The sequence below is a fragment of the Rhinolophus sinicus genome, linkage group LG06, assembly GCF_036562045.2.
Source record: "Rhinolophus sinicus isolate RSC01 linkage group LG06, ASM3656204v1, whole genome shotgun sequence".
NCBI classification, from domain to species: Eukaryota; Metazoa; Chordata; class Mammalia; order Chiroptera; family Rhinolophidae; genus Rhinolophus; species Rhinolophus sinicus.
Window position 1 is genome coordinate 75,276,017 of NC_133756.1, and position 24,981 is coordinate 75,300,997.

At 46.4% G+C, this 24,981-nt stretch overlaps 2 protein-coding genes across 7 annotated transcripts in view; one reads left to right on the forward strand and one right to left on the reverse strand.

Annotated features, from left to right (window-relative positions):
• The window catches only part of SLC22A23 (solute carrier family 22 member 23), a 182,148-nt gene extending 165,692 nt beyond the window's left edge, over nucleotides 1-16,456 (forward strand). For 2 of the 3 annotated variants that reach the window (XM_019752356.2, XM_074335281.1), the window contains one exon: nucleotides 12,064-16,456. In XM_019752356.2, coding sequence (XP_019607915.2) covers nucleotides 12,064-12,451 — 388 coding nt within the window. In that variant the 3' untranslated portion in view covers nucleotides 12,452-16,456. The remainder of the gene's footprint in view (nucleotides 1-12,063) is intronic. The other variant, XR_012497347.1, reaches the window with a different exon arrangement.
• Nucleotides 1-24,981, reverse strand: part of PSMG4 (proteasome assembly chaperone 4) — an 82,107-nt gene that overhangs the window by 56,543 nt on the left and 583 nt on the right. For 2 of the 4 annotated variants that reach the window (XM_074335287.1, XM_074335286.1), the window contains exon 2: nucleotides 21,367-21,442. In XM_074335287.1, the coding sequence (XP_074191388.1) occupies nucleotides 21,367-21,442 (76 nt within the window). Of the gene's footprint in view, nucleotides 1-5,034; nucleotides 6,220-18,071; nucleotides 18,262-21,366; nucleotides 21,443-24,981 lie in introns of those variants that run through there. The other 2 variants (XM_074335285.1, XM_019752358.2) reach the window with 2 other exon arrangements.

Consider the following 24,981-nt stretch of genomic DNA (forward strand, 5'->3'; position numbering starts at 1 on the left):
TAACTTACACCCATACTTCACCTAAAATCAAATGCTATCAACTCTTCTAAGAGGCCTCAATTTGAAAAATCTATTTCAAAATAAAAACTGAAGTAGAAAGGACCTTATTTTTTTTACTGGCTTGAAAAATTGATGTCACTAGTCCAAAGAAAGGCTTCATAGAGAGAGCCCCGGAAGTTGAATCTTTGGTATACGGAACGCCTGTGTATCATGCACCTGCTGTGTGCGGGCAGCAGGCCCAGGGATCAGGGCAGTGCAGACACAGCCCTGATGGTCTGTGGTTAGCTCATGCTTTCCTGAAACGTGGTGTCAACTTGTGCTTAGCTGCTTTTGTTTTGGTCCTTTCTGATCCTGTCCCTGGGTAGTGGTCAGCGGGCACTCACACCACTTGATGTTACTAAGATTATAGCATAATAAAGGGTTTGCCTTTATTTAAAAAGGTGCCACTTCCCTGCAAAGTCCTATTGTTTTCCTGTAATTACTGTGTATGATTTACAGCAGAGTTCCTCTTGATTTACTTTGAACTTTGTATGAGAATATCATTAGCATTTCTAACACATGCTTTTTTCAAATATAAATTGTGAATATGGACAATTATTCAGCTGTGAGATAAAACCCACAAGTCAGCATGACAACACCCTTTCCACCCTTACTTTCCCAGATGGGAAAACAAGTAGAGGCCAATACAGTTCAAGATAGGATATGTGCAGACTAATTATTTCAGCCCTGAGGCTGCTGGGAAGGACTCTGGGAGAAGGCAGGTAGGTTCATAGACTCTCTCCCTTCCCACATTTCCAGTAGTCTTGCCGACAATAGAATTTTCACATGACCTCATTTTGATTCATTCACCTGGAGTTTTACAATACATGCCAAGCCTGAAGATTCCTCAGTACCTGTGGAATAAAATGCCAAGGAATTGTATATTTAAGAAAAAAGCAATTAAATGGCAAGTAATTCATCCTGTCCAACCCTCTGCCTAAGCCAAAGTGAAGAAGAGTCGAGCCTGAAGCTTATTTTATGCTAGAAATTGTATAATACGTTCGGCAGACAGCAGGGCTCCCTCTGTCTTTTCTTTACCTAGTTAAACTTCCTTTACAAAAGATTACTGCAGAGGATTCTTTCAACAGAGCAGAAGTCAAGTTTAGACCTCTGACTTTCCGCTGCCCTCTCCCAGCCTTTGTGTGATTATGGATATTTCTCTGGGGGTGGCCACCCCTTCACTCCGGTAGTGAGTAGACCTTGTTATTCATTGTGAGATTTTGCTTAAGAAGCTAAACTGAAGGAAATGCAGTATCCTTTTCCTCTTTGATGCAAACCTGGAAAGATGATTTGGGGATAGAAATTCAACAAATTATGTTCTCAGCTTCAGCTTGCCAAGATGACGAACTAGAAAAATACTGGCCCCTCGGTGATGTTTTTGTACTTGTAGAGAATGAAAGGAAATTCAGTCCAAAGGTGGAGAGGGAGGTGATGGAGGGGGTGTCTACCGGCCAGGATGGAAGAATTTCTGGTGTTACTGATGACCCACTCTTCACACCGTTTCCTTCAGAAAGCCATCTCTTCTAACATATGCACTCAGGGACAGTTCCCCCAGAGCACCTGGGACAGGAGTGGCTTTCTTACCTGCCCCCACACTTCACACCGATAAACCCAGGGTAGCTCGGATGGGCAACTTGCGGTCTGTGAGCATCATTTTTCTTAATACAAAACTAGCTTTTTTCTAAACACACCTTCCGAACAAGAACAGTAGTACAGGTTAAGCTGCCAGGATTGATGACTCACAAATAGTAGGATAAGAACCTTCCTGCACAAAAACTTGCAGCACTTCATTGTCCAAGAATGACAGTGACTCACAAGAGTCCTAATTAATGAATTCATACTGTTTTGTGAGATTCCATCCAGACTTTCTAGTGCAGAGAAGCGTTTCCCTCCTACGCAGGCCCATCCAGGTGCTGTTCATGTATCATCAGCCGAGGCAACAGGTTCTTCTCAGATTTGCTTCTCAGGCTTCAGGGGTGGGGTAACTGCAGGCGGGTTGGGAAAGACCCCGGGTCTGCGGCACTCTCTCCCCTTTGGCTTGGACAGAAGTGGCCGGGGGTCGGGATTGATCCAGATCCAGTTGGCAGGTCATCTTTTCTATGCAGTGTCCACCTGGAAGCTGCAGGTGGGAGCCCCTCAGGCCTTCACTGTCTTCTTGTCCCCTCACAAAGGCTTCGGGTAAGAGAGGAGGCAGGTGCTGGTGACAATAAGCCTGCTTCATTTCCCCACAATTCCTCACAGCTTCCCTCAGAACTCTGGGCCTTAGCTGTGAATCCCCCACTCTGTCTGAGCTCATCTGCAGGCTGCCTCTTAGTCCCTTCTCCTGCACTGCTTCCCCTCAGGCCGTCCCACCCCTTTCTTCTAGAAAGGGTTCTTGGAACATGCCTTCTCTGGAAACTTCCTTCTGACTAACTCATCTCTGTTCCCACCTCAGGACTAACTCCAGTCCTGTTCTAAGGTTGCCTCAAGAACAGGCACCAAGGGCAAAGATGGCCTATGTTTAACATGACATCTGGAATCTGTTTAACTTATTTTAAAACTTATGTCTTAAAAATATACATGTATATAATGTTATAACAGACGCTCAGTGAGTGACCTGAAGCCAAGGAGATAAAGCACACATGCTCAAAGTTGAATAGTAGGATGAGAGGCAAAGTGCAGAGGATGTGACCTGCAGCCTAAGATTCGGGTCTTTAACACGGAGGAAAGACCGGGCTGGGGTGGCGTGTGGTCCCAGGGGCCACTCTGCCCTAAAAGGAGACTACTTGTGACCACCTTATCAGGCGGTCATGATGGGGGAAGAGAAAGTGTATATAATGGTCTGGCCTCACTAAATGAAAACTGATTTTGTGCACTATTAGCCCTGCCTGAATATTTTTGACAGTTATTTTTATTTCTCTAAAAATTGACACAAATATTTGTTCATTCTTGACTTCACAAAAATCTAGTAAAGACAAACTAAGTAATATAAAAGAGGAAGTGAAAAATGGGAGATGTGTTTAAATGCTGGGATTCACATGTATAAGCCGAATGTGAGAAAATTAATTCATTTGCTACTTTCAGTAAATTTCCTTGTATTTGAGTCTTTCTAGCCTTAAAGTAATTTAGAAATTCTTACTAGTAAAATAAAGATATCCTGTGGATGTTCAAATTTTTGTGCTCTGAAAGCAGAGGTAAAGCTTGCCCCTCCTCTGTTACCTTTTATCTGTAAATTGAGGCTGCCTACTGTGCTGGTATTTAAACATGGGCATATGCTGCCCTCTACTGACAACCTAGAGAAAAGCAGAAAAGTGCACAAAATTCAGCTTTTGGGGGGAAGAAAATGAAGCTATCACCTTAAAACCAAGCATTTAATGATCCCGTTCTCTAAACTGAGATTGCAACAAGAAAACGCAAAGCCAAAAATGGCAAACCATACCAAATTCTGCCAAAATTGTCTCTAATCTTACTGAATAATTTTAAGGTATCTTTGATAGAAAACCAAACAGAAAATTGCTTTCATGGAAAAAAATATATAGATATATTGCACATTATATATACCTGTGTACATGTGTACTTATATATATATATATGTAGGTACTTTTTTAATGATCCATCTAATGCTGCCAAAAATCAAATATATTTCATTTCATTTGATATGATTTATTAACATATCGATATGATATAGTTCATTTGTCATGATGAAGGGAGACTTGTCCAGTACTGAGCACTGTTCCTTTAACCATGAATCTGTGTTCACCTTTCCTTGTGGGGCTGTGCATTCTACCTTCCTGCATATTAACCCATATGTGGTCTTTACATGCACTGAGCAGGGTAAGTCTCTCTCACTGTTTGTCAGTGGCATCCACACTGAGTGGCAAGGTCAGGTGGAAACCTGGGAGGTTTCAGAGAAAATGATGTCTTATTGGTATCAAAGGCCCAGTGAAATGCATCCATTATCCCTGGCATCTGATATGTCCCTCGCAACATCCTGTGGCTTTCTGAAGTAGCCGGAACTATCAAAAAGACTAAGTGGCTATTTTAGGTGTTCGTATTATTCATCTTACAGATGGAGTCACTCCTTGACCTTGAAGGATTCATAGACTAATAAGGATGGTAGTAAGCATATATACAAACACTAACAGAAAGGTGTAGAGTGTCTTTAAAAGGTTGTCCGGAACCCTCTGACTGGGAAAGGGGTATCTGGAGGACACTCCCCAAAACACTGCCGTTTCTCATTTGTGTCCCTTTAATGGCCCAGTAGCACAATGATGTGACTATTCCTATAGCACCTTCAGTCTCTCCCTTGGCAAGAGGCTTTCTAATACATAGTACCAATGACACATCACAGCCTGGGTGAGATGTGGCTGGCTGTTTTCCTCCATGGCTAAGGTTAGGGAATTCTATCACTCAATGAGTGTATTAGTTATCTATTGCTGTGTAACAAATTACCCCAAAGCTTAGTGGCTTCAAACAATGCATGCAGTTGTCTCACAGTTTCTGTGGGCAGGAGTCTGCATGGCCTAGCTGGGGCCTCAGCTTCAGGGTCTCCTACAAGCTGTAATCAACTGGGGTAGAATTAGTCTTCAAGCTCATTCAGTCATTAGCAGGTATCTTAGTCCATTCAAGCTGTTATGACAGAATACCATAGAATGGGTGTCTTATAAACAACAGAAAGTTATTTCTCACATTTCTGGAAGCGGGGAAGTCCAAAATCAAGATGTCAGCAAATATGGTGTCTGGTGAGGGCCTGCTTCCCAGTTCATAGACAGCAGTCTTCTTGCTGTGTCCTTACCTGATGGAAGGGGCAAGAGTTCTCTGGGGTCCCTTTTATAAGGGCACTAATCCTATTCATTAGGGCTCCATCCTTATGACCTCATCACCTTCCAAAGGCCCCACCTCCTAATACCATCACATTGGAGATTAGGAGTTCAACATATTGTTACCGGGAAATGATGTTGTACCTCAGTTCTTGTCTTCGTGAAGGAAAGACTTCAATCAAGAGACAGAATTTTGTGCAGTATGAACAGCACAAGTTTATTAGTAAAAGAGAATACATTCCGAGACATGGCACGGCCTGACCCAAGAGAGGGAAGCGGCCCCGCCTTACATTGCAGGAAGGCTTTTATTTCTGTGGGCAGAATTACCTCCCCCTCTTTCTTCTCTGGCATTTAACAATATATTTCTTTAATTTAGGGGCACATGTAAACACATCCCCTTGAGGTATGTGTAAACCTGGAATCCTGCTGGGCTAATAAGGTGTTGGTGGTCCTGAAAAGCAGGATGGGTTCCCCCCTTCTTTGACTTTTATCCACATCTCTTTGATTTAGAGATATGTGTAAGCCTGGAGACCTGCTGGGCAGCTTCCAGGGGTCTTGAGCCAAGTAGGAGCTGCAGCAAGGGGCTTTCTAACCGGGGCTGTCTCTCCTTCTCCTGCCCGTTTCTATCCATCTACCTACCCTACCAATATGAATTTAGGGGGACACAAACATTCAGACCATAACATCAGGATTCAGTTTCTCACTGGCAGTTAGACTGAGGGCCTTAGTTCCTTGTTGGCTGTTGACTGGAAGCCACCATAGTTCCTTGCCACGTAGACCTCAACAACGTAGCAGCCTGCTTCATCAAAGCCAGCAAGAGTATCTGCTAGAAATCACAGTGTTTTGTAACCTAATCATGGAGGGACGTCTCATTACCTTTGCTGTATTTTATTAGTAAAAAGTGAGTTACTAGGTCAGCCGATACTCAAGGTACTGGGTGTGAGCACTGGCTGGTGGGAATGATTAAGGCCGTTTTAGAAATCTTACTACCATGCTGAGTAAATACCCAGGCGCCAGGCCAGCTCTCAGCCAGTGCCTGGGTAGAGGCTAGGAATAGCTAACTGAGTCAGATCTGGCTCCTGCCCTTGAAAACCTCTTAAGTCTATTAGAGACACACAGACATGCAAACAGGAGTGAGTCTGGGCTATAACTCAAGTGTGCTGAGGATATGGTGGGAGCACCTGAGAGGGAAGGAGGGAAGGGCAGAGAGGCTGAGAGCACTTAGAAGCACGGCAGCCTATACTAGGATGCAGCCTGGGACCGGGAATTCCAGGGAGAGGATGCAGCGGGCAGAGGTCCAGAGGGGAGGCGCAGGCACAAAGGCACAGCACAGGGAGTGAGGCTTCATTCCAGATGATGCAATGAGCTGGAGCAGATGTCTCTGGAAGGGAGAGACGGATGGGCCTGAAGCAGCTTCCGGAGGCATTGTTTGCAGGGCGTGGTGGGGAGGAAGAGGAGGAAGGACCAAAGTGCTTCCAGCATCCTCTTGCAACCTTCAGGTCGCCATGCTATCGCTGGAGACTTTTGGCCCATAAGAAGTGCTCCTCCTTTTAGCCTCTTTCTGAGGTGGTGGGAATGTGCTATAACTGGATTGTGGTGATGACTGCACTAAAAGTTACTGAATTGTATACTAAAAATGGATGAATTTTATGGTGTGTAAATTATACCTCAATAAAGCTATTAAGAGAACCCCAAAACTGTTTTAGCTGTGGGGGCCTCCTGTTGACACAAATCTCCAAAGCTTCTAGTCTAGGGAGGCCACCCAGGCCTTACCTTTTCTTCCTGAGAACTCACACACTGTCTGGCTCCCCTCTGCCTGTCAACCCTGCTGCTCAGGTGGGGGTTTCTGCTCTTCTTTGCAGGTTCACCTCTCCAGGACCTTCTCGGGGCTTTCCTGTCACCAAGGAGGGGAGAGAGTCCCTGCCGTTGCTCCCTGCTGTCCTGCCACAACAGGCCCTCTGGCTGGCCAGTCCTGAATCAACAGGGTGACAGGGACAAGGGGCCCTTGGGCAGGGACGGCAGTCTTGGGGCTCCGTGGACAACTGTACCTGAGGGTCACTTTAAATCGGACATACAGTTCCATGGTAAAGAGTGCTTAGCACAGCCTTGCAAACATTTTTCTCAAATAAGCAAAATATAAGAATGACAATTGTGTGTACATGGGTGGCACAATGGGTGGTCTTTCCCCATTTTGTTATGTTTAATAACAAAAAAATAGAAGATACCTCTCTCCCCCTTTTCCCTCTCTCTAAATTAGGAATGGCCTTATATGTTTGCTGAGGGTGTTGCCTCAGGCACAGTGGGGAGGGGTTTCCTCACTTCCTTTGTGCTGGGAGAGGAGGTGAGAAGGTGAGGCTGAGGGGGAAGCAGTTCTCTGTTGTAGCCTGCAGGCTAAGGCCTGGGGCAGGGTTGGGAAACGGACAGTCTCACCAGGCACACTGCCCTAGGGACAAAGCCAGAGCCTGGGAGTCCATGACTTTGCTTTCCCAACCCCCTTCCAGTCTAACCAGTGACCAAGTCCTGATGGCTGCTAGTTCAGGCCCATCTGGGTCACATCCCGCTAACTGGGGTGTCTCCCTCAGGGATCCTCCTCCCATCCCCTCAGACTTTCTTTCCTCCCAGCTGACAAAGTGAACCTTCTAGAATACAGAGCCGATCATGCCACTCACTTGCTCCAAGTCCTTCAATGGCTCCCTTCTGCGTCCAGATAATGCAGTTCCTGAGGGCTCCCCCACTCCCTCCTGTCCTCTTGCCTTGCCCTTTGTCTTGCCCTTCCGGGGACCCTCTCCCCCACCACTCTTGGCCACAGAGTTCCTCACTCTCTCCTTCATTCCCTCCGTGAGGTTCTCGCACCCTGGCTCAGCTAAGCTCCCTGGGTGCTCCAAGCCCAGCTTCCCTGGACAGGTAACTCAGGAGTTCGCTGGCCTGGGTCGCATTCTGGCTTCACCACTGAGCAGCTTCCCCTCTGTCAGCTGCAGCGAGGATCATGAGACGGGGGTGAAAAGAGCACGGGAGCACTAGTGTACCAGGCTGGTACAGGAGGTGCTGAGTACAGGTTTGCTGTGGTTATTTCTCCAGTTGTCTATGCTCTCTTCCCCTTTTCTTTTGGCTCCACAGAGTAGAAATATCGATGCACTTCTAACTTCTTTCTTGCTGCATCAATATTAAATAAGTGACAAATTGCAGGAGGACAGTGGAGATCAGTGGATTGGTTCAGGGGTGGTGGAGTCTGGTGAGGGCAGGGGAGGAGCCTGACAGCAGGGCCTGAGCTGAGCACGTTCTTTGAGAAAAATGTTTGCAAGGCTGTGCTAAGCACTCTTTACCATGGAACTGTGTGTCCGATTTAAAGTGACCCTCAGGTACAGTTGTCCACGGAGCCCCAAGACCGCCGTCCCTGCCTGAGGGCCCCTTGTCCCTGTCACCCTGTTGATTCAGGACTGGCCAGCCAGAGGGCCTGTTGTGGCAGGACAGCAGGGAGCAACGGCAGGGACTCTCTCCCCTTCTTGGTGACAGGAAAGCCCCGAGAAGGTCCTGGAGAGGTGAACCTGCAAAGAAGAGCAGAAACCCCCACCTGAGCAGCAGGGTTGATAGGCAGAGGGGAGCCAGACAGTGTGTGAGTTCTCAGGAAGAAAAGGTAAGGCCTGGGTGGCCTCCCTAGACTAGAAGCTTTGGAGATTTGTGTCAACAGGAGGCCCCCACAGCTAAAACAGTTTTGGGGTTCTCTTAATAGCTTTATTGAGGTATAATTTACACACCATAAAATTCATCCATTTTTAGTATACAATTCAGTAACTTTTAGTGCAGTCATCACCACAATCCAGTTATAGCACATTCCCACCACCTCAGAAAGTTCCTCCATGGCTCTTTGCAGCCTGTTCCCACTCCCAGCACTAGGCAACTACTAATCTGCTTTATATTTCTATAGATTTGCCATCTTTTGGACATTTCCTATAAATGGAATCATACGATCACTTAACATAACATTTCTGAAATTCACATGTTCCTTTTCTTATCGCTGAACACTATCCCACTGTACATGACATTTTGTTTCTCCAGTCACCAGTTGATGGACATTTGAATTCCATCCAGTTTTTGGCTATTACAAATAATGTGACAATGAACATTTGCTGATAAGTTTTTTGGTTTTTTCTAAAGATTTTATTCGGGAAGGGGAACAGGACTTTATTGGGGAATCAGTGTGTACTTCCAGGACTTTTTTTTTTCCCCAAGTCAAGTTGTTGTTCTTTCAATCTTAGTTGTGGAGGGTGCTGTTCAGCTTCAAGTTGTTGTCCTTTCAGTCTTGGTTGTGGAGGGTGCAGCTCAGATCCAGGTCCAGTTGCCGTTGCTAGTTGCAGGGGGCACAGCCCACCATCCCTTGCGGGAGTCGAACCGGCAACCTTGTGGTTGAGAGCCCGTGCTCCAATCAACTGAGCCATCCAGGAGGCAGCTCATCTCAAGGTGCCGTGTTCAATCTTAGTTGCAGGGGGCACAGCCCACCATCCCTTGCGGGACTCAAGGAATCGAACTGGCAACCTTATGGTTGAGAGCCCACTGGCCCATGTGGGAATCGAACCGGCAGCCTTCGGAGTTAGGAGCACGGAGCTCTAACCGCCTGAGCCACTGGGCCGGCCCGATAAGTTTTTATATGGACATGTTTTCATATGTTTCATAGGAGTGGAATTGCTGGGTTACACAAAAGTTTATCTTTAACTTTTTAAGAAACTGCCAAGCTTTTCCACAGTGGATACACCATTTTTCTTTCCTACTAGCAATGTATGAGGGTTCTAATTCTCTGCATCCTCGTCAGCACTTGTTAGTGTCTTTTTTATTATAAGCATCCTAGTGTGTGTAAAATGGTATATCATGGTGGTTGTGATACGCATTTCTCTAATAAGTAATGATGTACATCTTCTTGTGTGCTTATTGGGTATTTCATAGTTTACATAGTTTCTCTAGAGAAATGTCTATTTAAATCTTTGGCCCATTTTTTTAAAATTGGGTTCTCTTCTTACTGAGAGTTCTTTATATATTCTGGATACAAGTCCTTTATCAGATACGCTTTGTAAGCATTTTCTTCCAGTATGGCCTGTCTTTTCATTTTCTTAAGAGTGTCTTTTAGAGAGCAGAACATTTTAATTTGGATAAAGCCCATCTGATCTTGTTTTTTCTTATTGCTCCTGCTTTTGATGTCATCTGTAAGAAATCTTTTTCCTAACCTAAGTTCACAAATATTCTTTTCTTCTAGAAGTGTTATAGTTTTAGCTCTTACATTTATGTCTATGATCCATTTGTAGTTCATTTTTGTATATGATGTGCACGTGGATATCCAATTTTCTCAGTACCACTTGTTGAAAAGACTATCTTTTCCCCATTGCATTTGCCTTTGTCAAAAAATCAGTTCACCATAAATATAGGGGTTTATTTCTGAACTGTCAATTCTGTTCCCTTGATCTAGCCATACCCCAATACCACACTGCCTTAATTATTGTAACTTTATCATAAGTTTTGAAATTGGAAAAGTTAGTCCTCAGATTCTGTTATTTTTCAAAATTGTTTATTCTGAGTCCTTTGCATTTCCATATAAATCTTGAGATCAGCTTATCATTTTCTGTAAAAAAAAAAAATCGTATTGCAATTTGATAGGGATTGTGTTGAATCTATAGCTCAATTCAGGAAGAATTGCCATCTTAACAATATTAAGTCTTCCAATCCATGAACATGGAATGTCTCTCCATTTATTTTTATCTTTTTAATTTTCTCTCAGCAACGTTTTGTAGCTTTCATCATACACGTCTTGCATTTCTTTTGTTCTTTATTTCTAAGTATTTTATTCTTTTGATTGTGAATGGAATTTTCTTAATCTCAGCTTCATCTTGTTTGTTGCTAGCATGTAGACATACAGTCAACTTTTACATGTTGATCTTGTGTCCTTGTAGTACTTTTGTAAGTCCGAGGCATCTACAGTGTCAACCTCTCATCCCAGGCTCCTCGGGACCTGGGAGCTCACATCCCTGTCTCCTACACACTGTAGGGGCCTCCTCTCGGCCTAAGCACATCCAGGAATAAAGGTCACTTCACTAAAGGACAGTGCCCAACTACTGAGCAACCAACCGAAATCCACATCCCTGTACCTTCTGCCCAGTGGTCTGGATCTGCTCTTTAAGGAGAGGCAGACAACTGCCTTGAGACAAGACCTCCTCGCCTGGCCCCTTCATTGTGGGCACAGAGCTGACTGTCCAGCCCTGTCTGGCTTGTGCAGTGAGGGCACAGTGGGACCATCACCTCCTGTCACCTGAACACCATGATCCTCTTTACTGCAGCCCAGCACTGCACTGCTTTCTCCATGTCCACATAACACTTTCTCCCCAATAACATACCTTTATGTCAAAATAGATGTTAGAGTTATAACAGTTTTTTCACATATTCTGTATCTACTAATCCCTTTGGGACTTTTGATAAGTTCCTTCCTATGGCAGAGGAGCAGAGGTAAATATGTCAAGCGCTAGGCTTGCATTGAGTACTTGCTGAGCTCAGTAATGCAGTGAATTTCTGTCGGTGCATGGCTTCTGGCAAAACATTTCCCAGAGATGGGACAGTTTCCACTGGTAGCATGCAGAATGATTTTAGGAAATACATGGGACACAACAATAAATAACATCTACTCACAGTGAGAAAATTACTATCTTTTATAGTATCTTCCAATCTCTCTGATTGTGGCAAGGAGAGAACAGCTGTAAGTGTTGGTATGTCTTTAATGACTCTTTAATCCGAGTCCTCCTCCACCCCACCCTCACTCCCACCACAATGCCGCTTTTCCAAAGGAAGGGCAAGCCTTGGGAAGATAGCATAATTTAATGATACTGTTTTTCATTGTACGTATATTATTTATGGCAAGTGACACTGGTTTTCCATTTACAGTGATTATAAAGTTGTCTTTCAAAATAAAGTAAAAAGTTCTGAGTTGATGAGGAAACTGTTACCTGAACTAGAGGTGGTGTACAGATACGGCCCAGGTGAAGGTGCTTTGGGATGTCCCACTTGCGGGAGGCTGCACTGGTGTGGGGCCCAGGGCCCTGGTGGCCACCGCCCAAGCTGGGCTTCTCCAGTCGGCCATGAACTTACCCTGTGACCCCGGTCAAGCCGTGTCCACACTCTGGGGTCACTGTGCCCCTGTGCACCTGGGTCTGACCATGGACACTGACCGTGTGCTCGCGCCCTCCTGCAGGTGCGGCGGGCTGGGGCTGGTGCTGGCCAGCGCGGGCTTCGGCATGCTGACGGCACCCATCATCGAGCTGCACAATCAGAAAGGCTACTTCCTGCACCACATCATCTTCGCCTGCTGCACGCTCATCTGCATCATCTGCATCCTCCTGCTGCCTGAGAGCCGGAACCAGAACCTGCCCGAGAACATCTCCAACGGGGAGCACTACACGCGGCAGCCGCTCCTGCCGCACAAGAAGGGGGAGCAGCCCCTCCTGCTCACCAACGCCGAGCTCAAGGACTACTCCGGCCTCCATGACGTGGCCGCTGCCTCCGCTGCGGGAGACGGGCTGCCTGACAATGCCACGGCCAATGGCATGAAGTCCTGTAGCTCTGGGCACGGCCTGCCCTGAAGGGGGCGCTGTGGGTTCCCAGGTTCAGGGGCTGTTTGGGCACAGGCTTACAGACAGGGACCTACACGTGGCCAGGGCAGGAAAACCCGACTCTGACGCCACCGAATCATGAGACTTTCAACTGGTGTGGGGAAATTCTGTCTTTCCAAAACTCTAAGGATCGTGTGTTTGAGGAAGCAAACTCTTTGGAAATAACCCTTCAAAAACTTTCTTTTCTGCCATTAAATGTTTGTATTTATTTTGGTCATTTTTACGAGAAGCACTTTATTCCCTTTCCTCTCACTGATCTTGAAATGGAAGCACCTTCTTTGGAAGAGGGACCCAGTTGCCCGAGGAAGATGCTGTAAGTAACAGAGCACATCAGCCAGTCTCCTCTCTGCAGGGCAGCCGACCGCTCTCACCCAGTCCCTCAGAGCAACCAGATGTCACCTCTGCCAGCCAGAGCAGCGTCCCAAGGCTGCCTGCCTGTGTACAGAGACCCAGCCGATCATGGAACAGTTCCATGACTGCAGTTTAGACAGAGTGAAATGTAAATGATTAGGTTTTTGCTAGAGACTCTGTGTATGGTTTGTAAAGGTTTTTCTCTATTTGTAAGGTCAGAGCTTCTGTTCCATGTGTTGGGGGAAAGCTGCTCACAAACATCATTAAAACCAGCTTAGTGTTTCCTTCGAGACCATCCTGTTATACTTGATGCTGGAAGCTCTTTAGGATAAAGCTTAAGCATTTCAGCCCAAATCTTAAACAATTAGTGGTAATGTCACCAGTCTTCTGACACAAGTTTGCCTAGTTAAGATAGATCACAACTAGCCAATGTGTTGAGGTCTGAGACATGTTAACATTATTAATATTCCTTCCCAGATTTAGCTCCAGCAGAAAAGTTCCCTCTTCCACAGTAAACATGGCTACTTTCTGGACTAAAACCAATAGGAAAGAACTGAAATAGACGACTAAGACAAACCCGCAGAAGGGAGGGGTGCTCTCCCAAATATGGCCCGTCGCCCACATCTCAAGCACACACCATGTAGAAATCACCAGCTTGGATGACTGTCAGCTCTCACTGACTTCACACTGAGAGACTGCAAAGCCTGTGGGAGGCAGTCCCCCTCATGTCTGCCTTTGCCTACTTCCTGTCACTTTTGTCAGTACAGTGGTAGGGCTTAGGGCAAGGAGTGGGGTTCTCACTGGTTAGTCCAACTGACCTCCAGCCTCTTAAAGCATCAAGACCAATTGAGAGAAAGCAATAACTCACCAAAGTTTAACTCTTACCCCCGTCCCCAATATCCAAGGGTTCTCCATTGTGTTCTTCATTTTGTTCCAGACAATGAAGGCTTCCTCTTGCCTTTTCACATCAGGTTTTCTCCACCTGTCTGAGGCGTGTTTCAGAGGAAACTTGGAGGGCCTCCTCGAAGACTCCCAGGTGACCACTAAGAAACAAGCTTCATTGGCACAGGCAGGCGCCACCTTGTAGCAACATAGGCACCTGATATTTTGGACAGCCTAGGTTCCTTCTAGAATTGTCCACCTCCCCACTTTGTGACATGTGTCTTTGCCATGGGCTCTGTTCTTCCAGGGGAATCGTAGTCTCGGGTCTGTGTGACCCCCAGCTGACAGTTACTAGAACTCAGAGGGCCTAAAAAGAGGTTGACTCAAGTTCCCTTTCTCCCCTTCCAGCTTTCTACTTGTTCTACTTGTTACTGTCTCCACCCACCACTCTCCTCCAAATCTGGTAGAAATCAACAGGAGCCTGCTGACTTGATAACAACATTGTGAGGAGGTGAACACGCTTGCAGGCATGTGTGATTCCAGTGAGTAAACCACACGTTCTCTGTCTCATCAGTGGGGCCTGGGGTGTCCAGCCTTGTCCAAGGGCCGGCTGCCCGGGAAGGCCAGCCCTCTGGCCAGTGTCCCCAGCTCCACCTGCTCCAAGCCCAGCTCATCTTGCTTTCCCTCATCTCTTTTAAGTCACTTTTGTTCCATGTTTCAATGTTAGTCACATTCACCTTACTTTAAAAAGGCCTTTACAAATGTGCAGCCTTCGCGTGCCAAACTTGTGAAATACCCTTTGCCTTCTTTAGAGTACTTGGCAGAAAGCCACCTGGCAGCAAGACCCATTAAGTCCAAGACACGACATATGCAGTGGCCAAGCCATTGGGCAGTTGGGGAAGGTGGGAAGGAGCCAGTGAGGTCCTGGGCCTGCACCTGCCAGGCATACATCTGCATCCATCACCCCAGCACTAGGACATCTTGCAGTCCCTTTACTATACAACAGAAGGACTTGTGAGACCTTCTTTAAGAAACATTGAAGCTATGGAGTGCTGCCGGTTATGCCTAGGAAGGCGGAGGCAAGGAACAGCACTTACAAACTCCACAGTCTCTAATCTCCATCTTAAATGACAATAAAAATACTGGTCTAGCGGAGACAGTCATCACTGTCACTTCAGCAATCAGAACTAACTCATGGATGACGAGAAGCTAGCTGTGGGGACTGGGTTCTTGGGACGTGGACGTGAATGAGGTTGACTTGCCGACATTTGATACCGTGTTTCCCCGGAACTAAGACCTAGCCAGACAATCAGCTCTAATGCGTCTTTTGGAGCAAAAATTAATATAAGCCCTGGTCTTATTTTACTATAAAACTGGGTGTTATATAAGGCCGGGTCTTTTATTAATTTTTGCTCCAAAAGACGCATTAGAGCTGACTGTCCGGCTAGGTCTTAGTTCCGGGGAAACACAGTAGGTGACATCTCTGGGCAAAGAGGTCTCATAGCTCTTCTCTCCCGGCAGCCTCAGGATTAGGCTGAGCTCCTGTTCTGTTGCTAGTTCAGCTTAAGGATATCTGAAGCTCTTGAGGAACACCTTTATGAAATGTAGCCAAAGCAGAAAAGCTTCCCTGTGGGCTGAGCCCCATGGAATCCCACAGCACGTGGGCAAGGCAGCAGGGGCCCACCGGAGCGTGACACATGTTCGGTCCTGCCTTGCTCTGCGTGGGAAGGGTCTGCGGCCACCAGCGACCTAGCACCTGCTGCTCGTGCTTGGACTCCTCAGTCCCGTGTCCTTCATGGTCAGTAGGGAAACACTTCTCAGGCACCTGCCGTTTCAAGTCTGCCCTGCCTACCACGTCCACCCCCGCTGCCCGGGGAAACAGTCCCGGGTATGTGCTGCAGCTACTCTCCTGTACCAGCCACTCCTGCATCCTGCTGTCTCATCAGGGATCTGTGATCCCTTTTCAATAAAAGTTACGCACAAATGTGAACACCTGAGGTGAATCCAGGGCTGGAGAGCTCATTTGTTCTTTTCCAGACGTCAGTAATAACTCGTATCAAATACCCTAAATACTAGCACCCAAAACAAATAAGAAAAAGTTTTAAATGTTTTGTTTTCTAAAGGAGTATAATCACTTGCAACTAGAGGAAAGGGGCTGGTAAGTTGTTTTGGCCACAACAGAAAGCAAAAATAAACCTTGTAAAGGAAGTATTGCACTCAAACATTACCACTTCCTAGAGCCAAACAAATGACTGATGTGCCATTAAATGAATTGTGACCATCACATCGCCAGCCCCTAGGTGGCGCACGTGCTGGGGCCGGCCCACACTTCAACGCTTTCCTTTAAAGGACACCTCACTTTGATGTATTGTTTTGGAAGAGCAGCACAGTGTGTTATGCCTAGTGGGGATACTTCCCTCCCTCTGTCTCTCTACAACCCCAACATTTGAGGTGTCTAGTAAGAACCGTGTTACCATACATGTCACCCGGGATCGCTCTGGAGGTGCTCTTTCATAGCACAAGCCTAAATAGAGTTCTGAACTGTCGTTCAAAGCTAAATGTCTGCATGATGTCGCACCTGTTGTACCTTTGGGGAAAATTTGTATGTAAATGTACAGAAATAAAAATGTTGCCCCGTTAACAAATTTCCTCTGCAATGTCTTCCCTCCTACCTCATCTGATGGTATCCAATGAAGGGCATTTCACGACCATTGACTACAAGTAATAAAAACTGTTGATTCAGCTCTTGCTGCGTCCCTACTTTGGCGCCTCTGTAAACCGAGTCTCCGCTCTGCCTGGGAACGGTGGGTGGTCTCTCATCTGCTTGCACAGTCCTAGTCTTAAAGGCAGGCAGAGGCAGAGGTAGGATTAAACATACTGTTTATTTAGTGCCCGTCTCAGACCCCTGAGAAAGGGCCATCAGGAAGTTTAAGAGTTCTTTTCTCTTGTCTGTTGATGTCCTGCTAACCCATGGCCTGCAAGTTCCTAGAGAGGCCAAGAAATGATTATCTTACACTGTGACTCTGTGAGGAAAGACTGGTAACCCAAAACGCTCTTCTTTAATGTAGTATTTTTTAACAAGAAAATAATGTTTCTCTAATAAAGTATTTATACCAAACTCTTCTCTCCATAGCCCTGATTTTGTGTTACTTACTTTTCCTAGAGAGGTGTCCACTGTGCTTCCTAGCTACGATAACGCTGGCTGAAGCCTGAGGTTAGTCCAGGACGTCTGCTAAAGAGGGAAGCATCTTAAACCCCAGACGTACTCCTCTCAAGTGCCTTAATGTCCTGGTCAAAGTGTCACCACCAGTGGCTGCTTACCACTGGCTCAGTGTGAGCCCTTTGCCACTGCATGAAGAGTGTTACAGAGCCCTAAACCTCTTCTAGTAACAAGAGGGGTCCAGCTGGACCCCAAAGATTAGAAAGTTCTTTTCTGGTGGTCTTCAACTTGCCCATGCTGAGAAGCACCTAGGGAGCTTTTCAACCTGGCCAAAGCCTGGGCCCCAGGTCATCTGAATCTCTGGGGAAGGGTCAGGCATAGGCAACCTGTGAACACTCCCCCCAGAGATCCTAATGTGAAATCAGGATCAGGAGCCACTGACCCATAAAATACTGGCTTTTGGGGAAAGATGTGAAAACAAAATGTGTAGCATGTGGCACTACACATTTTGGAATCCATTTCAAGGGGCAGGCAAAAAAAAAGGCTAAGGATTAAAGATGGCCACAGCAGGTACCTAGAACTTGAGCAAAAAAGAGAAGGGAGAAGGAAAGACAGTGATAACAGGCAGAGTAAGCATCTGGATCCACAAAAATGAAGCAGGTAAAACCATAATTAACATCTTAATTGCCATGGCACTTAAAGTTTGCAAAGTATATCTGTGTATTTAATCCTAACAATAACCCAGCAGAGTGGAGATTATTCAAGGCCCAGCACAATTAGAGACCACCAAGTCCACAAATCTAGTGAGCAGCGAGGAGCGGGCTCGTAGCCGGGCCTAAGGGAGAGCAGAGTAGGAAGAGATATGTTGGGGAAGGACGTGGCTGCAACTGGAAGGAAAGGAGATAACCTGAAGCATATTTTATAAAGACATTACTTCAATTCTAATTGGAAATGGACACAACAGAATCATGACAAATTTAACCCTTCAATCTAATCAGCCCCCTTCAATTCCAACAAAATCTCATTGTAACCCCTTTGCTCCATTATTTAGCAGTCACAAGGAAACTACTGCACATTTTGCTTTTCTCCTTCCCCAGCTAGATCAATCACAGCCTTGTGGCCCACATGCTGGTGAGGGGAAGAAGGAAAATTAATAAGATCAATCCTTTAACAACACATCAACCTGGTGACAAACTGTGAAATTCAATCCATTTATTTAAATGTATATTTTACATAAGTTACAAATCCTCACTTTTGCGACTCAGCTAGAACTTTTCGGGAAAAGCCTCCATTTCTTCCTTGATCCTGTTTTCTACAAGTAATGCGAAGTTACTCTCTGTGTTTGGAAGGTTATAGCTGACAAACACCTGCTTGTTGGTCTTCCTGGCTAAAAAGAAAACACATCGACACAGCCATGAATGAAATACCAGAGGTTCTGTGTCCCTCATGCCTACATTACAGCTGAGAAATGCCTGGAAGAGAACAGGGTTTCAGGGAGAGAAGAAAGTGCTAATTTTTATGGCTCTCCACAGGCAGCTGCTGCAAATGCAGACTACAGTCATCTGGACCCTCTCCTAGCCTCTAGAACCGGGGTTCTTCAAGTGTGGTGCCCACATCAGCAGCATCCCTGGGAACCTGGCAGACATGCAGATTCTCAGCTCTGCCCCACCCCCAGGCCAACTGAATCAGAGGCTGGGGTTGGGGCCAGCAATCCATGCCCAGGAGCCTCTCAGGGGATCCAAAAACTGACGCTAAGAACCTACATAGATGGTTGATTGGTTTTCCTTTTCAAAAATACCGATAACATTAAAGTATTTAAAATATTAAAGTTCGCATTCAGTACTACCCTCCCAGTTCTACCCTCCTCCCAGAGATAATCCTACAGTTCTACATTTCTGTGCATGTATGTACACACACACACACACACACAAGTGTCTACTTTCCAATTCGATCCTGAATACATGTTTCAGCCCCTGACTCCAGAAGCAATAACAGTTGAGCTGTACTGCTCCCAAGACGGAAACCAAGCAGACTCACATGCCCACAACCTGAGCAACAAGACAAGCATCCCGCAGACAAGTCAGGGGGTCAGCCTGAGCAGTTAGACACTGCGCCTGCACTGGAGCTGGCACCTCCTCCCTGGGCCTCACCCCATACACAGGGCAGGTGCAAACTCCCCTCTGCACAGAGGCACGCACCCCAGACTTCAGCTGACCAGCCAGCCCTAGCATCAAAGGCAAAAGGTGCTGAGGTGAGGAGGTGAGGCTGAAGCCTGTCAAGTCACACCCGCTCGATGGTAGAATATTCAGTCCCCGAAGAGGGCTATTCTGATCCCAACTGCTCTACTTTCTAAGACAGGGTCTTACAGGGAGCAAAAACATGTCTTCCTGCATTGTCTGCCTAGCAGACCCAGCTCTGCCCTCCAGAGCTACACAGAGTGAGGGGGTCCCCATCCACACTACAGCCCTCCAATGCTTCCAAGGTTACTTAGGACCCTCTAGATCATCTCTTTTCCAACTTCTTTTCATCTTCCTTAGAAGATAATGTTTCGGGACAATGCTCTCTTCTCATTATCCCTCTAGACAACTAACAATGATTAATAATGCATTTTCAACTAATATGCATAATAATAATAATGCATTTTGCAGGGATGCACTGGATACCCCCTTCGTGATCTTAACACCGTGAGTGTCACCAGCCTTTGGTGATAGCAGCAGCCACATTACAACACTGACTTTTCAAGCTTTTTCTGTGTGCCTAACCTTGTTGGGCAATGGCTGAGAGCTGCCAGTTTTTGCTAATATAGGCAGGATGGGACTGTTTGTTACTATTTGACTTTAATAAGTTGGTAAGGATATTATTTTTTGTTTGTTCTATTTCAATTGGTGTAAATTATTGTAAATTGATGTAAACTACATGAGAGGAAAATGTTAATTTTAAAAAGCCCCAACATTTACACAAAACTCAAAAACAAAACAAAAAACAGAACCCTAGTTTTTTGCATACAAACTGCTAGGCCTCCATCTCAAGGACAGCCAAGAGCCCATCTTACTTTATCGGCATAAACAATTAATTTGTGGCACGCCAAAGAAGCTCTCGCCACCCTGCACGACCGCAATCTGTCATCCACACTGGTGACCCACCCAGTTTTCTGTCCCTAGAACTATGAACACCCCCAAGTTTTCACCGGACCAGGCAGGGCACAGGACGGTCTGTGTGACACAGGAGCATTATCCCTTAAACTGGCAATATACAGTGAAGCACGTGGAAGCAATCGTGTCTGCAACTTACTTTCATGTGATTCAGAAAAAACAATGATGTGAACACACAGAGGGGATGATAACAGCTGGGAATCTGGGTGAAGGCTAAGCAGGAATTTTGCATCTTTTCTTGCAACTTTTCTAAAGTAAATTTAAAATTACTTCCTAATAAAAAGTTACCAAAATAATCTACTAGTCAAGTTTCTGTAAGTTCAGGCTGAAGAAAAAGTACAGTAACTGCAGCTGCCTTCGTGGTCTCCACCCTATCCGTGCAGAGAACTCAGTGTGGCAAGTCTAGGCCGACCTGCCCTCAACCCGCCCACGACACCCGGATCCACCTGAACTGTGTGGCTGAGCTGTTTACATGGGTACATTCCAGAGGGACTGACATATCAATTCCCACTTACCAGGGATCAGGTGGATAGAACGGTCAACACAACTAAAATACAGGGGCTGAGTCCCATTAGCCATGCACCCCCAGCACCAGCTCAGGGCTCCAGAACTGGCACAAGCACTGAACTGCCTGGGAACACGGTAAACGGGAAGACTGAAGGAGACGGAGGGCGCCCTACTGTTCAAGGTCCCTGGGCAACCTGTGATGACCTGGTGACTGTGCACACTGGCCAAGGGCAGAACACATGCTGTCCTTACCTGAACTACCTGCTTATTTACAGGAAGTGTGTTAGGGCTGCAGGAGAGGGTAGAGCTTTCAACCTCATGATCTTAACACTGGCTCTACGTCACACTCAAGCCAGGCCAGTCTCCTTCTGAACTCTGAATGATGTCACAGGGAGCGAAAGCCAATCCCTCCTGCGTGCTGCTGGCACCCTGCTCCACAGGCTCCACTGAATCCATGGGGACATCCAGGAGGCTACCTGCAGCCGCTGCCCACTGGGTGCTGTGGGGATCATTCACACTCTCCCCCCAAGAGTTGGAAATGTGCATATAGAAGGGAGCTAAATCACCTGTCACTCATCGGCTTAGATGACAGCCAAGGATATGGGAGTCCCCTGGGAACATGCTGGCCCTGAAACAGCAGTGGAACCACGTGGGCATGGATACGCTCTCCTTAAACAAAACCCAATATACAAAGGTCTGAGCTTATCCCATAGTGCTGAGTTGGTTTATCTCTCAGTATAAATACCCTTTATTTCTACAGTGACCTGCCTCGTGGTTCCATTAAACAGTGAGGCCCCATCGGCTGCTCTTGCAGCCCCACTGTGGGTACATACCTAAGCGTTGGGCAAGGCCAGTGGAGGTCGTGTCGGAAGTGTCTCCGAGGAGAGAGGTGGACACTGGGATGGAGTCCTAAAAGAAAAACAGAGAATGCAATGCTGCTTCTCCATCAGCCAAACTTCTATGGCTTCTGATTCTGCACAAAGGTTGTAGTGCAGAATCCTGGGAGGTAGACACATCTGCCAAGAAAAAGGTCTGGCACTGTGTCAACAGCCAGGTAAGTTGACCTTCTAATGCATATGAGGTAGTACAACTGGGAAAGATGAAGAGAAGTCACCTGAAGATGGCATCACAGTGCTGTCAATAAGTTCTAGGACTTATTCCACATAAAGTGTTTTAGTGTTGGAACCTCCAAAGCATGCTGAAGGGCAACATGACGACCAAGAGGGAAGCACACAAGATCATTAAGGCCACCAAGAAGAAAGCTATCAGAGTCTGAGCCAAGTGCCTCCAGCTCCCTCTCGCCCCCATGGTAGCCAGCAACGGAGAAGACATGACATCTAATCTCCTCAGCTGGACCTGTACGAGAACACACAGCTCCACTCTCCTGAGAGTATCTGAGCTCCTCAAGGTCAACAAGAGCCCTGGGATTTTGCAAACGGGCACCAGTCATCAGCATCCAAATTTCTGAATATACTCAGCCAATCCTCATCTCAGATAAGAAGCAATGAAACTAAAGATAAATAAATGTGGCCCTTCTGAAATCTAGAGCTAATCTTACTTCCAATTACTTTGGAAGTAATCTCCCTAACCATTAAAAAGGTCTAACTTAAAAGGAAAAAACCACCAACCCATAATATGACCAAAATTACTTTTATGGTGAACAGAGCACAGATCAGAGACTGCTCCATATCTCCTAAGGGCTCAAAGTCACTTCAATACAGACAGAACTTGTTCAGGTCTATTAAAAACAATCAAACAGCACTGGATACAAATGAAAGCTTTACTACACATTTTTTGTTTCTTGAAAAAGGTACAAAAATATGATCTTAATGAATTTGTTTACAGCTTTCAAGTTCAACATTTAACTGTTAATAGTATTTACAGTTAAACCTCCTAAAACCAGAAAATCTACCTTAAAGGGTAGCCTTTTCTGACCAAAAACAAAACTAAAAACCCAGTACTGTTACCCTTTGTAATACTTGATTATTTCTTAAGTCATACTATGCCCAGCTGGTCTCCCAGGCAGACCCATGCCTCGATGGTTTTACTGTGGCTGGAGCACCACCTTCCACTCACCCAGGTGGGCCAGACGCATCCTAGATTATCTGAGTACACAGGGTCCCACACCCCATCTTCCTTGGTCCCAGGCCAACTGCCCTCAGCATGGCGGGGCCCTGCAGCATCGTAGCTCTGCAGCCTCTCTAGGCAGCACAAACAGACCTGCTTGATGCAAGGCGGGCCACCTGGAAGAGCAACAGAGTTGTGTGGTTTCGTTCTACAGGTCTAGTCTTACACGTGGGGCTTTAGAGGGCAGGGAGGAGGGGGAGACCTCACAGACCCTTCAGTGCCATCCTCCACTAAGAAGAGCCAGATGGCAAACCATGAAGTTTTTATGGACCACAAGGTCCAGGAGCAACTGCCAAACTCTGCCACCGAAGTGCAAAAGCTGTGACAGACACTACTGATTGGATGGGCATAGCTGTGTTCCAACAAAACTTTATCACAAATAGTACACACAGGCCAGCCCACAGGTCAGTCTGCCAAGCCCAGTTCCACAGGAATCTTTGTTTTCCTGCCTTAAGCTTTGGCCTGCACCTCGTCTCTCCAGCTGGCCTGGTCCTCAGCCCCTGAAGGGCAATGTCTGGGCACACAATGTAGCCAGGCAGTGGGAATGATTCCGTTCCTTCTCCTGCCCCAATCTCCATGGAAGGTGACTTTCCAGCTGAGACACTACGCACTACTAAGAGCTATGACCACCGAGTGGTCAGACCACCAAAGCAGCCCACAGGAGGAGCCCTGAAACTGATTCACACTGTCCCCCCACTGAGCAGTCCTGGGCCTCAGGCAGCCCACAGCCTTACACAGGTCTCTGACCACGTCCTTAGGATTAGGAGAGAAAGGTTAGGTGGCTCCAGGGCGCCATGACCTCCAAACACAGCCACACCCATCAAAGGTCTGGAGCAGAAAAATGACATGTCTAACTGCAGTCTGCTGCCCCACGGAGAACTGGCCATAAGGCACTGTTTGGGTTGAACATATCCAAAAAGATATGTCCATGTCCTAAGCCCTAGTACCTGTAGATGTGACTTGATTTAGAAACAGGGCTTTGCAGATAAAAAGATGTAAGTTAAGATGAGGCCATACTGTAATAGGGTGGACCCTTAGTCTATTATGACTCGGGTCCTTATGAGAAGACACACATAGACAGGGACACGCAGAGAAGGCCATGTGACACTGGAAGCAGAGACTGGAGTGATGAAGCTGCAAGCCAAGGAACACCAAGGATTGCCAGCAACACCAGAAGATGGGAGAGAGGCATGGGATAATCTCTCTCTGAGCCTTCAGGACAAACCAGCCCTGCCAACACCTTGATTTCAGACTTCTGGCCTCCAGAACTACAAGAGAATAAATCTCTGTTGTTTTTTAAGCCACCCCGTTTGTGGCACTTCATTACAGCAGCTCTAAGAAAGTAATACAGGAAGCGAAGGGGGAATCAGCCACGGAGGAGGGATGCTGCAGGCCTGGCCCAGGGCGGCAGGCCTGAAGGAGATGAGATGTGGTGGATTCCGTGTATGTTTTTTTTAAGTATGGCTGACATACAATATTAGTTTCAGGTGTACAACATAGTGATGATTATACATTTGTATGCCTTACGATATGATCACCACAGTAAGTCAAGAAAACATCTGTGACCATAGAAAGTTATTACAATACTGTTGACTATATTCACCATGCTATCCATTACATCCCCATGACTGACTTATTTTATAACTGAAAGTTTGTACCTCTTATTCTCCTTCAACTTTTTTACCCATCCCCCTACTCCATTCCCTTCCGGCAACCATCAGTTTGTTCTTTGTATCTATGAATCTGTTTCAGCTTTGTCTGTTTTGGGGTTTGTTTGTCTGGGTTTTTTTTTTAGATTCCACATAAGTCAAATCATACATATTTGTCTTTCTCTGAACACTTAGTAGACATGTGTGTTCTGAGAGCAGTGCACACAGATTCGCTGCCATTCAGCACGTGGAGTGTGGAAAGGAGGGATCAAGGCCAACTCCTAGGTTCCAGTGGAGCTATCGTAACAGAGATGGGCTGGCTGTTAGAGGAGCAGGTTTGGGGAAAGGAGAGTGTGGTCTTGAATATGCTAGTGTGAGATGCCTGTTAGACTATTAGGTATCTAGTAATAGATGCCTATTAGTACGAGATGCCTATTAGACCTCCAAGTAGAGACACAGGAGTCTGACGTTCAGGAAAGAGGTCTGTACTGGAAACACAGATAAATGTCGGTGTGGTCAATACAGAAAGAGCATGAAAACTACGGGAGATGCCAACCCCAAGGGTGGGAGTGTAACGGGAGAGCAGAGGTCCTACGATGAAGCCCCTGCACACTCCAACCACAGAGATGGGAGCCAGGAGCCAGTAGAGGAGCGGGAACCGAGGGGACAGGC